Source organism: Trachinotus anak, unplaced genomic scaffold, assembly GCF_046630095.1.
Source record: "Trachinotus anak isolate AG129_WGS33_773 ecotype Australia unplaced genomic scaffold, CSIRO_AGI_Tana_v1 ptg000013l, whole genome shotgun sequence".
In the NCBI taxonomy this organism is placed as follows: domain Eukaryota; kingdom Metazoa; phylum Chordata; class Actinopteri; order Carangiformes; family Carangidae; genus Trachinotus; species Trachinotus anak.
Genome location: NW_027273864.1, coordinates 16,622,203 through 16,637,269, shown reverse-complemented (window position 1 = coordinate 16,637,269; position 15,067 = coordinate 16,622,203). Strand labels below are relative to the sequence as shown.

General features: G+C 39.3%; 1 protein-coding gene across 1 annotated transcript in view; it reads left to right on the top strand.

Annotated features, from left to right (window-relative positions):
- Window positions 1-7,436, top strand: part of bsnb (bassoon (presynaptic cytomatrix protein) b) — a 62,772-nt gene extending 55,336 nt beyond the window's left edge. The window contains exons 7-13 of the mRNA XM_071494920.1: window positions 286-1,136; window positions 1,477-1,588; window positions 1,678-1,824; window positions 2,039-2,094; window positions 2,331-2,449; window positions 2,901-3,094; window positions 4,097-7,436. Coding sequence (XP_071351021.1) covers window positions 286-1,136; window positions 1,477-1,588; window positions 1,678-1,824; window positions 2,039-2,079 — 1,151 coding nt within the window. The 3' untranslated portion in view covers window positions 2,080-2,094; window positions 2,331-2,449; window positions 2,901-3,094; window positions 4,097-7,436. The remainder of the gene's footprint in view (window positions 1-285; window positions 1,137-1,476; window positions 1,589-1,677; window positions 1,825-2,038; window positions 2,095-2,330; window positions 2,450-2,900; window positions 3,095-4,096) is intronic.
- The last annotated feature ends 7,631 nt before the right edge of the window (window positions 7,437-15,067 follow it).

Sequence of the window (15,067 nt, the reverse complement as noted above, 5' to 3'; positions counted from 1 at the left end):
TTACTTTGTTTGTCCTGTCTTTTTTTTCTTCTGTGGACTGGTTCCTCTCATAAATGAAGCCAAAAATGCCTGTTTTATATTTATGTTTTGCATATATAATTTTTCAGTGTGGGGTGATGTCCTCTGTTTTTTAAGTTTTTTTGGTTGTTCGATTCCTCAGAAATGTGCATGGCTCTGGGATTTGGAGCATGTTTTCCCAGTTATTTTGCATGGCCTTGACCTGCATGCTACTCCTCTCAGCATGTAAAACAGTTGACTGATAATATTTGTTTTGGTTTTGAAAAGCCTATCACCTGGGCCAAGAGGAAACTGACTGGTTTGAGAAGCCACGGGAGGCCCGTTCTGATCGCTCAAGACATCATGGAAGTGGAAGTCACTCATCAACAGGTAGGCGTAGTAAACACACCTACCATGATTACGATGAACCTCCAGAGGATTATGGCCCCCAGGATGAATACAACCAACAACGCCACTCCTCTTCCACATCGTCACGGGACCACCGTCACCACGGCAGCACCTCTGGCAGACACAGCTCTTCTCGCCACTCCTCAGAGGATCCAAGGTCCTCTCGACCTTCCAGGACACACCCCAAAGACCCATCTGGTCGCTCTGATAGCAGAAGCTCCTCATCTACACAAAGAAGGAGTGGTCCAGACTCCCGTTCTGCCCAAGGAAGCCCCCGGAACTCAGGAGACTTCTCTCGTGACACAGCCTCTGGTCATCACCATGGCACTGGGGGAAGGAGCCAAAGACCCCAAGGAGATCGCACAAGCTCCAGGAGGCAGGATCCCTCTGCAGCAGGGCCTAAACCACCACAACAACAGCAGCAGCAGCAGCAGCCCCCTCAGGGCCATGCTGGGCAGCAACGGTCAGGTGGTCAGGGTCAGTCTGGGAGACATCCAAGCTCTGAACCACTTGATGTAACCCAGCAGGCCCAGCAGCAGGGTGCACAACAACAACAACAGCAGCAACAGCAACAACCACTGCAACACACCCAGACCCCTCAGAGTAGCCAGCCCTCAACAACCACTGCAGGAGCAGCACCAGCACAACAGCAGCCCAAATCCGGCCAAACCCCACCACAAGGACGCCAGCCAGGAGTAGGGTCTGCAGCTGGGCAGCTGGCTACCACAGCAGTTAGTAGTCTTGTATTTTCTAATCTAATTATGATAACAGATAAAAAACTCTAGCTATTACATGCCATTGTTGCTGTGTCCTATTGAAAAAAAAAGCAACAATTGTTTGATTCTTTTGGTTTGTAGTGTGAGAGAACAATCTAACTATCTTAAAAAAGACCCTGGCGGGCATTATAGAAATTACACCGTATAACAAACAAAAGTGGGAAGGGAGATCAAGAATTACACCAAGAAAAAAAATCATAGAATATAATGTTTTTTGATTAAATTTAGTTAAGTTAAGTTAAGTTAATTAAACTTTGCCTTAACTTAATCTTTGTCTCTACTAAATTTTCTACAGGCAAAAATGGATGCTACACCTGCAGCAGCAGCTGTGGGAATGAAACCTACAGGGGGAGTCCCAACTGCACCTCAGCCTACCAAAATAGCTACACCTCCTCTAACAGGCATCGGTAAGTCTCAGTTCCACTACTACCGTAAACCACACATTGACCACAGGCTAATGATGACATACTGTATGTGCTGTTTATGTTGTTTTCAGGCTCCAAGGCCGCTCCTGTTGGGATTGGTAGCAAACCTGGAGGTATAGGCAGTGCTGCAGCAGGACAGGCACCTGCTGAGGGGGAAAATGTTCTCACCAAAATCTTGCAAGGAGGGGCAGCAGAACAGGCGGGAAAACTGGGAGATGGTACAGTCATGAATAAATAAATATTTTAAAAAATTGTTTTACAGCTTATGTTTGGGTTGAGCAAATATTATATATTTTAGCTTTTGTTTTTAAAATAGAATTCATAGATAAAGAAAAAATTCAGACACTGAAATTTCTTAAATCGGCATTTCACTGTTTGGGTTAGGTTGTTTTCTCATTTCTCTATTTACATCCTTGTCTTTGTCACTCACAGCTTTGTCTGGCCTTGGGAAGAAGTTCACTTCATTTTGGTGAACTAATCAGAGGAGGGTAGGTGAACTGTAGTTTTCAATGAAAGTTACAGAAAACTGAAATTGTTTTAGTTTTTCAAACCTTTAAAGAATGGATGATTGTAGGATGGGAGACAACAGATGGCAGTCTGCTTATCAACAGAAATTAGGAATTAAATTAGGAATTCAACTATCTAAACTATGATGTTTGGGGAACGATAATGTATGTATATTGCTTCACTTGTTTATTTTGGATAAACTGTGCTTTTTTTTCAGGGTATGCAGAGTTGAAATGAGATGGATTGGTAGCTTTGTACTTGAAAAACCTATGAAACCGCATTAAATACATTTCACATTACAGAGGAAATACAGGAAGAGAGATCTTTAGTGCATCAGTGAGTATCTCAAGAAATTGATTTTTTTGGGGGGTGGGTATCGTCTTTATGATAAATATTGTGTCACCTGCTCCGCTAAGCAAGTAAAAACCCTGCCATTGTAGAAAACTATTTAAAAATCTTGTATTTATTTGTTTTTGTGACACTTGCATCATGTGAAATAGATGCCTTAACTTGTTAAACTGTTGATGGCTGGGTGATACTTTACATTTTACACTGTGAATCTTATTGTATTTAATGCACTCCAAGACTCTTAGCTGTGAAAACATAGAATGCTGTCACACTTTGATTAATAGATTACATGTTTTATCAGATGGATATTTACATAGATTAGCATAGTTCATGTCTACATAATGAGAAGACTCAAGTGAAGTGATGACTCATTAAATGCTGTGATTGCATATTCAGACTGATCTGCTGTACCTTCCCCTTACCCCAAATTACTGAACAGAGCTGGAATCAAAGGATGCCTTGTCAGCACTGTATTCCCCTGACATGGGCACACGGTTGAAGTGAATTAAATAAGGGTGATCGCTTCGTCAGCACGGTGTTACAAGACATGAGTAGAGGCCTGAAAGTAAGTGGGTGCCTTGACAAAACTACAGTCCCAGAATGATGATAGTGGAGACATCTGACGAGTCAAGGGTAAGTAACTTAAATCCATAACTTTTGTTTCGTTGTTGGTTAATTGTTGGTTGTGTTTTTGTTTGCTCCAGCATTTTATTTCATTGGTTCACTCCTGTGCCAGGTCAGGTAATTAAGTCACGGTTTGCCTGAACTTTGTGCTGGAGAGGTGAGAGGCCAAAGCCAAGAACAAGGGAGGTCAGCACTAGTACGCTTTACCTTCTGACTCCACACACTTGCAATAATCTGGGCCAAGCACACTGGGCTATAATTAGCCTGAGAAGGCTAACTGTGGCTTGGCTTTAATGTCACACACGCAAAGACACACAGGGACAGGAGCACATGCAGGCATACAGAATCATGACTCATGGAAAGCATCACTCAGTACATGGAAGAATGAACTAATTAACTAATTCTGCTCAATGGAGTGGAACTGCAGAGGCGCAAATAAAACAGATTTCAATGCACTTTATTTAGCTTCTGTCAAAACACATACTGTGATTTGCACAGGATAAAGCTGTGGTTCATTTGAATGAAGGTCTTTCATTCAGCTTTTATATTGTCTGTGTTGACATCAGTGGCCATGTCAGTCTTCTCTGTGTCTCTGGCCATTCTGAGTTTTCAGAGGGGGAATGTAGAGATATGCCCGAGTCAATGCTTCTTGGAGCAGCAGGCCAGCCTGCTCAGCCCAGTGGATTACTGCCGATACCAGCAGGGCTGTGATTGGTTGGAGTATCATGGGAAATAAGGGGGAGTAGGCTGGCAGAGCTGCAACATTAACATAGCAGAAGGTTTCAGCCTGTGTCAGTGTGCTGTGTAATGGCCATTGCTGAACACACAGAATTGAGAGAGCTTCACATCATTTTAAAATACAATTTTTAATTAATTTATTTTTCACTTTTCCATATTGGTATAGTGTATGTTGCAGAATTATATTTTGTGTTTGTATCAGGTTTGTCGGATTTGATGTTGTGCATTAATTTATTCCCGCCAACATTCACACGTTCACTGTCTTTATTACAGGAGGACAACAACAGTCAATAATGTGGATGCAGTGAAGTGGAGGAGAGTGGGGGAAGGGGGATTCGAATCCCTCTTGCGCTCCTTTTCTAGAGGAATCCTCCTGGGACCTGTGTGACAGTAAAAGGCCTGCTAACTGAGGCACCTGGATATCATGGGAGATTTTCAGCGTGTTTGCCTGTGCATGTCCGTGGTTTCAAACATCTCAATAAAGGAAGCCTCACAGCGCCCTCTACAGGGATATTGATGGAACACAACTCATGTCTGCGGAGTGCACTTCTGGCAAGGATTTTTGATTCTGTATTGATGTCCTCAGAGCCCAGAGCCAAAACACAGTGAAAAAGAAAGAAGACAGATTTTCATAGGTTTTCCTTGTACCAAAGATACCAATCTTAGCCCACAATGATGCCACATAGAAGACGAGGTGTATCACGGCAATGACAACCAACCTGATGATTCCACTACAATCCTTGAATGCTTGGTTTCTCTGGTCTCTACAGTACATTCCAGTATAGGGAATTTGACCCTTTCTTTGAATGTGTTTTTAATTTCTCCGCTTTTTCTTTTGATGTCTACAAAATGCATTGTGTAAATGTGGACATGAGAATGCACGCACAAATATTTAAAAAACTGAAAAAAAAAGAAGCCCATTTTTCACCACCTATGAGATGCCACCAGTCATTAGCTGTAGGTGTTTAGGGAAGGGAATTACTACCAGTGTGCCCACAAGTGTGAGAATCACACAGATGAGAGGACCAAATGAAAGAGTGGCCACGGCTCTTTTATTAGCCATCGCAAAGCCATCGTTATAGTCGGTCCCAGAGCCTTCTGGGACTTTGTCCTTTTTTATTGATTTGTCTCATCTTTTAGTTTCTTTTCATTTTTGCCTGATATTCACTGAATGGAAGAGCCTTATTCAGTACATTTTTTTACTTGTATACCTCATATGTTTTAAATCGTCCATATCATCATGCATTTCTTTTTACACAACTGTATACTATTGTATGTACATAAAACAAATCCAAATCAGAGATCTAATGATGTAAATTTGTCTTTTGTGTATTTATGGAATCACTTTATGGTGACTTTTTTTTTGTTGTTCTGTGTTTTTCTTTGGTAAAACTTTATATTTTTCACTTTTGATTTGTTTGAATCTGTTTTCTTGCATCGAATAATTTGCTTGTTGATTTTTAAAAGCAATAGCATGCAGAAAATGGTATATAGCACAATGGTATAAATATTGTTTAAATTAGTGATGGGAAATATCAAACACTTCTGTCGATAAATAGCCGTAATACAATTTGTCAGAGGGTTTACAACCACAGTACCGTGTCGAGACGTGCATGCTATGTGCAGATGCATAAGAGCATGCAGACAGGTACGAACACACTCACACAGACACTCTCTCTCTCTCTCTCTCTATCTCTTGCAAACACATATACACACATGCTGTACACGTTAAACACTTTGCGTCCTAGTTACATTTAAGAGCCAAGGTTAATTTAGTTCTCCGCTGAACAGACCTGTTAACCTCCTGCTGATTAATGTGGTTACTATTTCACCAACAAGATAATCTCACTAACAAGCTGGGCCCACTGCCTCAATTTGTGACAAAGACATATACACATATACAAACATATACACATGCACACAGGAACACACACAGAAACACACACACACACACACACACACACACACACACACACACACACACACGTGCATACAGATATAGGAGAGGATGAAAGCAATTATCAATTTAAATGTTCTATGCAATGACTCATTTTGAACCTGGAAGTGATTCAGCCTAAAACAGTTTATTATCATGACTGTATTCACAAGAAAACAACAAAATTATGAACTAAAATAATAAAAAAAAAAAGGACATGAAAAAGTTTTTACTTAGCAACTTGTCTGTATGAATTTGAATATTGAATATTGAACTAGAATTGTTTTTATTTTCATGGCATGTTTTCACCCCTCACACCCCACACGGGGGACTTGTTGCCAAAGGGTTAACTGTGTAGACTGTCAGTTATGAATGTCCACCATCATGTCGCTTTGAAGCATGGGTTTGCTTGGCTTTGTCTGGCTGTTTGTAAGCCCTCATTCAGTTTTTGTGCGTTTTGGCTGACCTGGGCACCTCAGTGTTTGGCTTGCAGTGACTGTCCGTGCGGCTATAAACCTGTGATACAGATGGTCAGCACTTCTCATTAATACGTGTCAGTGTACATATTGGGTGTCAGTATAACCTGTGGAGTGAATGGAATGCTTCTATCAGATATTTCATTGTTGATTAAACCACTCAGCAGCCAAGCCATTGGAAAGGTGCATGATTAGATCTTATATTCTTGGAAGTTGTACCTGAATAAAAAAAAATTAAAAAAAAAAAGGAAAGGCATGATTTCACTAAGGTTTCAAACCTTGATTTTCACAGGCCAACGTAGAAAATATTGGTGAGTAAAATGTTCAGCCAGTCATTCACAAATCAGGGCATGTCATTTTGAAAGCACAAGCCTGACTGGTAGCACTTGCTTCTCGATAAAACACAGAAATATGGAGGTTACGTAATGGTGCCTCCAACTAAATAGTGTGAGATCTGTATTAAAACAAGAGGTGGAGATGCTATCCGGTTGATATGAGGTGCATGAGACAAAACAGCCTTCAGTGCAACCGTCTGGATTTACAGAGAGGCAGACAGACACACATTCTTACTGTAAATACAAATTAATTCTTCTGTACAGCTCTTGAGTTTTGAGTACGGCTGTCATGTGCATCCCTATGCCGTATTTGCTGCCAACTTTTGTGTATAAAAAGAATATTTATTACCACAATAATGAGGATGATGATGAAACTAATGATGATGATGATTATTATTATTACTGCATAAGCATAGTGTATGTGGCTGACTTGTATTGACTGTTTACAACAGTGGAACAAAACTCATATTCAGAAACATATCCAGTCTGTGTAGAGTTTCTATACATATTGTGTATTGTAAAACAAGATGAAAAAACCTCCATGGCAATTGCAGAGCAGAATGCCTTTGTCAGACTATCAGGAGGTCTTGATTTGATGGTTATGATCTGCAAGGTGATGAGGGTTATGGGAAGAAGCTGGAAAAAAAAGAAACAAAAAATCTGGAAAATGTCATTCACTGTTGTAAGTGCAATGGGCAAAACGTCAGTCGTGTATCCATTGTGAAACCTTGTGTTCTATTCAGTGTATTCCTGTAAACAGATAGAGTAAATTTTGGTGCATCATGTCAAGTAATGTGATTAATGAAAATACTGACCCTGCAATTTCCAAACAGAGAAAAGAATAAAAAGAAAAGGAATATATTGTGGTTATTGTCTCAAGTCATTGTAAATGTGTGTGTCACCTGTTTCCTTGCAGTACAGATATGACACTTGGTAAAAGTTGTGTAGTAGCATTGCTGCAGACAGAGGAGAGATCAAGAATAAAACCTTGAAGGCAACAAGACTGTTCAGATAAGACCAGGCTTTATGTGCTGAAGCAGTGATGACTTATCCCAGTGTGGGTGGTAGGGAGGCAGGAGCAGCGAGAGGAGAAGTGTTTGCCAATGCATAGGGAGAGATGGAAGTGTGACTGTGTGAGAATGTGTGTGTGAGTCTGCATGTGTATGTGTCAGGGAAAGACAATATTAAAAAACAAAAAAACAAACAAACAAACAAACAATATACTGTAGTTTGTATTCATTCTCACTTTGTCCTCTATTCTCCAAGCAGTTTGAAAGTTCTTAACTTGATAAATACATGTGTTAATGTGTTAATATATAGTATAGTATTTATCTGCTGCCTCATTATTACAAATACAGCTGAAATGATAATGTAAGATTTTATGAAATGTTATATCAATAGCAACTGGACGTGCTGGTAAATCTTGAAGATGTTTATCCAAGAGGCTTCAACTGGTGGGGAGGCCACAATGATCCACAGAGGTTTAAAGCCAGTATGCTACAAAGTGCCTGCCAGATCTTCTAACTGCATATGAAACTCCACTTTTCAACGACTGATTTAGGGCTTACCAGCATCCTGAGTACACAGGTTACCGTGTTTCTTCTTTACTGTGCTTGTATGTGTGGCACCACAGCACAGTGGAGGACTACTCCAGTGTAACAAAGTTGAATGGGCCATCAGGTTACAATGAAATCACAACCCATTCTCCAGCTCCCCTTTCCCACACAGTAGGGCATCAATAATCACATTTGCAGCTCTTGGCTGCCCTCATATGTTTAGGTACAGAATTGAAAGCAGGGCAGACTAAGAGACTGACTTTTTAATTTACCTATATCCAAAAAATATTTGCAAAAGGTGGATTTTCTATCAAATATGGTTTATCACATAAAACCCTCTTACTGTAACCGTTACATTAGTTAAAGGAAGTCAAAAGGAGATATAAGTGTGTGTGTGTGTGTGTGTGTGTGTGTGTGTGTGTGTGTGTGTGTGTCCAATTGTTAAATTAACAAAATGGCTCGCAGCTGAAAAGGGAGGCCTCTCCCTTCCTGTCAATCAAAGATGTGACTACATTGAAAATCTGAAATAAATCTTTGGAAGCGTCATGTTGGCTGGCGAACAGTCAAATTCATTATGGACCAACTGTGTGTGTTGAGTTGGGCGTGATGGAAAGAAAGAAAATAGCTCTTTATAATAAAACTAGCTGGGATCCTGTAAATGCAAAGCAGCATGAGGCCTTAAACTGAACCTAAGTGATGTCCTTGATCCTAATCCAGGATATAAAGTGGTCAGTTATAATTGCACGGACTACACAATCAAACATGACACTAGGATGTGAAAGGATTAAATTGAACTTTCACCCAACTCTACTGCTAAAAGGTCACTGGTGTCTTGAATGATGACAGTCTCTGTACTTTGCACTGAACAGCAAACCAAATGAGATATGAGCAGAAACTTAATGAGGAGGAAATATTTGCTGGGGTTTAAAAGATCTAGGATCTTCTGCTTTTTAATGTGAGGTTGAAGTGTGAGAAAGAAAATAGTTTATTTTTAGAGAGCAGTTGACCCTGCCATAACCAGCAAGACTTCAACAGGCAATTTAAAAAGAAGCAATATATATGGCAACATATTCATACAAGATACAGTATATATATTTATTTTTATAAAAATGGCATAGGTTCTCAAAGGTTAAAACACAGATAAAATTTCTCTATTAACTAGTATGACCCATCATTGAGAGTTATGTAAAGTCTTAAGTGCTTCATCTTTACTCTTACACAGAGTTATTGCTGGGCCCAGTAGCCAAATCTGCAGCAATGGGGTCAAACCTTTTTTCCTCCAGGTCCATCCAATTGAGCATATTTAACCAGATGATGATACATATGAAACTGCTGACCCCCTCCTCTTCATAATTTGTTGGAGGTAATTTACTCTATAGTACTTAATAGATATTTTTCTTTCAATGTGGGTCTTAGAGACTTCTCTTCCTGTCTCCCGCTGCAGAGCAGGTGAATGTTTGTATACAGTAGGTTACAGCCCCATGCCCAAGCATAAAAGCTCCCCCGCTAGGAAGGCTTCCCGCTCGCGAATCTGTTCTGTATGCTCACGTTTTTCTGTGCGCGACTGTTGAGACTAATGAAAAGTGTCTTCGTTTAACCTCTCCACTGATCATTTGTTCAGTTTTAATTCACATAGTCTTTTTTTTTTTTTTTTAACAAATACAAATCGCTTTGCCACAAGCATGCAATAATTTTTTCACCTGCAAAGATGTGAATTTCTCATGCAGATTTGTTTTACAGGTTTACAGTGGTTGATTTACAAGTAAAAACTTTGTAATTATTTGTACAAGCTCAAACATATATCGAACCTAATTTGAGCCTATGGAGGTGTCAGGAGATAAGTCAGGAACGTAACTTGCAGTTCAGTGCCAGGCCAAGAGGGGGCCATGCTAGCTACCTCCCCTTCTTTTTGGTCTTTTTCTGAAACCCGAATCTTGATATTTTATAGGTGAGATTCTGTATTGTACATAGCTGCCTATCTTTTTCAACTCACTTAAACAATATGTATCACATCTTCTTCAGTGCTTTCATTACAGTTTACATTCTTCATCCCGTTTTTCCCATTTTTCTATCTCTTACTTTAACTGCTTCTTTATACAAATTCAAGCCAACACAGTTTCGCTTCAGTTTATGCAGAAGGCAGCAATCCCACTGCCATTTCTTCAGAAATTGCACTTTCTAGTTGTTTGTTATAAATGTCCTCAGGTATTAGTCACTTGGCCTAGATGTCCTCATAAGGGCATAAAGGTAAGTCATTAAAGTATAATTGGGATGTTTGCTTTCATCCATTTCCTGAAAGTCATCATGAGAGGCTCAGCCTCTGAGAAAAGATTATTTTCCTCAGCGATGACCACAGAAAAACACTTTGAGTCATCCTCAAGTGATGGGATGTGTGACATATAGAGGTAGAGTAACTGAGGAAGCAGAGAATGACCAGAAGCAAGGACCACTCATCCTACAAATTAAAAATGTGTCATTGTTACAGCCAGAGTGCACTCACACATGACCAGAATTGAGCTGACTCACTGTATTACAAGCAGATGATGTGGTTAATGTTTTTCTTGATACAACTGTGACATTTCAAAGAGACTCTCATCTCCCACAACAAATGAAAACCTTTCTGATATAAAAAAGTAGCCAACAAAAGTGATTAAAGAGCCACTTAACAAGACTTTGATGTGTTTAACCACACCATGAGAGGCCAGCAGAGAGCAGACCCACAACCCTTTCAGCCCTAAATATGTCGACACCCATCAGGCTGCAGAGCAAAATGACAAATGAATGGGGCTGAGGGAGAACTGGCTGCTCAGGTTTTCCTCCCTCACCTGTCACTCATGCTCTTAATCTGCTTGCTTGCAAGTCCCACAGACTGCATAATCAATGCACAACCCTTTAATAATGAAACAATCCTTTTTCCAGGCCTTTATGCTTTCTAAAGGGATTGTTTGTTGACCACTGCTGTCTCATCTCAAAGAAAAAAAAAAAAAGGAAAAGATCAATAAACTTAAATTAATGTCATGTCTCAGAAAAAGAAAAATAACCTCAGGGCTTTCAGAGGAGAATCTATACTTTGTGCTATGATTCACTGGGAAAGTGGTTTTAACTTAAATTATTGCATATTCTTTTGTGCTTAATTAAGAACTGGTTGACTGCATCAATTGCCAGGTGAATCGACAAAGTTTCTGAAAACCCATATTTATGTTTTATGTAATCTTGGTATTTTTGAGGATGAATTTCTTTTATTTCATTGCTCACAAGGTCTACAGTATTTGAAAAAAATCTGTTAAGTAGGCTAATAATTGTAGGTAGGACATTGTGGAAAAAATCATTATATAAATAAATTGTTCAAACTATAGTCTACAAATGAAATAAAACTCAGTCTTGTTATAAAATGTTGCTTAGTCACTTATTTTCATAAGATCTACCTGTTTTTAACCTAATTTGCACACAGTGGCGTATGTAAATGTAATAAGCTTATAACAGAAGAACTGCAAAGCTAAAATGCATTTACAAGACATCATTTAAAAGGTAACATCATGTTTCTGAAAATGTGCTTGTTTTGCATGTGACTAAAACCCAACCTAAACTACATCAGCTCATACAAGTTTATTTTTATTTTTTGTCATCACCTGAAAAAAAAGAGGGAAATTTATGAAAAGCTTCCCATTACTTCTACATCTTGTTAGAAACTCAGTTTTCAGGATTCAGACCTCTGGGCCTAATGTTATTGTTGCAGTGGTCTTTTTAGTTTGTTTTTTCACAGGTGCCTATAAAACTCTCTAAAAGGAAAACTGTTGGAAAATGTGCTTCTCATTAAAGAGTTAATCTTTAATAAGAAACAGTAGAAAACATACTGAAGCATTCTGATGCCTAGAAAGCCTTTTGAAACCACTCAAAACACAGTCCTCATCGGTCATACAAGTCTGCCTGGAAGCTCTCTGCTGCTTTCACACCTCTCAGGGCTCATTTGCATTGGCTAAGAAGTGCCCAATTCCCTTGTTTGGTCTCATTGGAAACGTAAGTCTGTCTTAAAGCGAGAATGCAACAGGGAAGAGAGACATCGGTGAAATGTGCCGCGGAAATCGCTCAGTAATCTGCTATGGATTATTCTCATGAGGATATTCATAATAATACTTTTATAGAGAAATACTTTAGATTTTTGATCTGTGGACTCTTACACACTAATTGATTGTAAACAATGGAGGAATAGACAGAGAAAATAGCTTCTTCATCGTCTAACAGTTAGAGGGAATCACCCTGGCTGTTATGTCTGTTACGAGATGCTGTTAGATATCTATGAATCATATTTATGTGCTTAAGGTTAGAGCAAAAACCTAGCCTTGCTAACTAGCTAGGCTGGGTAGAGAGCTTGGATTATTACCCAGTAGCCAGTGTTTGCAGTGTTAATTAACTTTTCTTTGTCTGAGCTACCACAGAGTCCTCCTCGAAAGAGTTTCCAAATCAAAACTCTGCTTAGGTAAGATAATTGACCATTGATAATCTGCTAGTTGTGTAAAAAATGTTGGCTAACATATTCACCAAACTTTAAAGGTTTATGAAGACGGTGTTGTCTATACAGTGTTTATGTTTGTTTGAGGTTTAAGGAGCTCTTTAGTTTTGCTGTTGCTACATAGCCAAAGTTAGCATTAACAGGTACTTACCAGTCTTGCCAAGGACTTCAGCAATTGTTGTGTTTACAAGACAAGAGGTTATAACACACTCTCTTAGGCATCTCTTCATCTTTAGGGCAGACTGGACGCTACAGTGTCTTGGAAAGCGATGAGATGGGCTGACCTGGCATGGATAGCTGGTCAACATGCTCAGCAGAAGAAAATAACTGATAAACAAGAGGGTTACTTTCCACAACTGGAGACAGTTTTACAGTCAGTAAACCAGGTGTACCATCATGACCTAACTTTGTGTTCTATATTAGGTTTTTACTGCCAGCTATGACTCTTCCGCATACCTTGCCACCAGCGGGACCAGCATGCTGTAACCTTATTTGGACAGTTTTATATAAAAAAGTGTGAAACTACAAAACAACAAGAAACATACAATCACTAGCTAAATTGCACAAAATATAAACATACAAGGCAAGTATTAATATTTGCAAAGTGTTATCAGTGGATTCAACTAAAAAAGGTGAACATAAATCCACATGCATCTCTCCAGCCTGTGGTGATTGTGCAGCAGTTAGCTGGTTGTGTTGAGGCCGGTGGTTTGGCACTAGTATGAGCCTTTTAATAACTAACTAAAGTGGACAGCTGCCAGACAACAGCTAAGTGGGATTATCACAATATGGCAGTAACATGTAGCATCACATTGTCACAGCTAAGTAAAAACACTTATATGTATTATCAGCTTTAAAAATGACAGCTTCCAATTTTGAGAGGATAATGAAACATATCGTGTTACTCCCACTGGATCCCATGTATCATGTCATGCCCTGCACGTTTGTGGCCTGAAAGTTGCACAATACACAATACCCTTAGGGGTCCAGAGACAGGGAAACCAAGGTAGAAACTCAAACCTCCCGGCACTAGTTACGCTATTGTCCATTATATTAAATAGACAGAAGTCTTGTACTGATGCAACCCACTGTGACACCAAAACCTCACAAGATTTTATGACAGTCTACATTGTACATCTGTTGTATTCTTGTCAGTTAATATATATTAAATTATTACTGATGATGTCCCTATTCAGAGCAGACTGTGGGGACAAAGTCCATTGTTAAGCCAAATAAAAGGAGACGTGAGTTACTGTGTTTGTGTAGTGTGTTTATTTACAGCAGCAGCCTCTAGTTGGTTGACTCATAATTTTCAAACTTTGGCATTATTGTTTCTCTAGCAAACAGGAGCTAACCGGTTAAATCTGACAGCAGTTGTTAAGCTTGCTTGTGTAAGAGAGGCAGGGAGTACATCATTGGCTGAAAGGCAACTAGGTGGTGACACTGTCCCACTGTCATGAAAAGTGACATAATGAAATAAAATAAAACATGACATAAATGTCACTGGGAGAATGCTACTATGATAAAACAGGGTTTTGGAAAAAAATACTCGAATGAAATAACAATAATGAAATAACCTTTCATACCAATAAGTTGAGTTTTAATAATTTCCTCAAATAATTTCTCAAATTGCTGGTTCATTTATATATTTCACATTCATGTAATCATTTATGTCAAAATTATTTATTCTTCTATTCAAAATTAAACACTGACGATCCATAAAAAGCAAAGCCAATATGACAGAGTGCCTTGTATCCTTTACAATAGAACATCAACTGAGATGATATTTCCTTTAATTTGTGGCTCTGTACATCAAAATTGTGCAGTCATATTAACTGTGTCTAATATTCACGCTGAGACTTTAACATTTTACATTTGGTATTTTACATAACCTTTGAGAGGGCAAGGGTCTGATTTTCTTTCTTTAAGTCAATTAATGCACAATTAATGCTTGTGAATGAAAATGAAATTTCTGGTAGCACTTCACACATTAAAAACATGGATGCTTGGGCACACAAGAGCATATTGGAAGGCACATTATGAGAAGGAAAAAAAGAAGCCTCTGCATTGCCTCTAATGCCCTGAAAGGGACAAGAACATCTACAGTAACCAGCCACCACTCACAGGCTGCCTGTTACTGGGATGTCGTAATGGAAATACAAAGGAAAAGGGTATTCAATCAACTGGAGCTCCAGGAGCCTCTAACTGTATCTATTTCCACACCTCCTCTTCATGTAACCTTGTGTAGTATGTGTGCATGAGACAGAGAGAAAGAGGGAGACAGAGATAATCAGTGTGCGTCTGTGTGTTTGTGTTCAGGACACAGAAGTGCTGATGCCTCTCCTTTGGGCCCTGTCAAGCACGCTTAGCATCAGTGTTTACAATGCAAAATGGGAGAAAGACCCTGTAAATTCCAGGAGGCCTGAAGGCA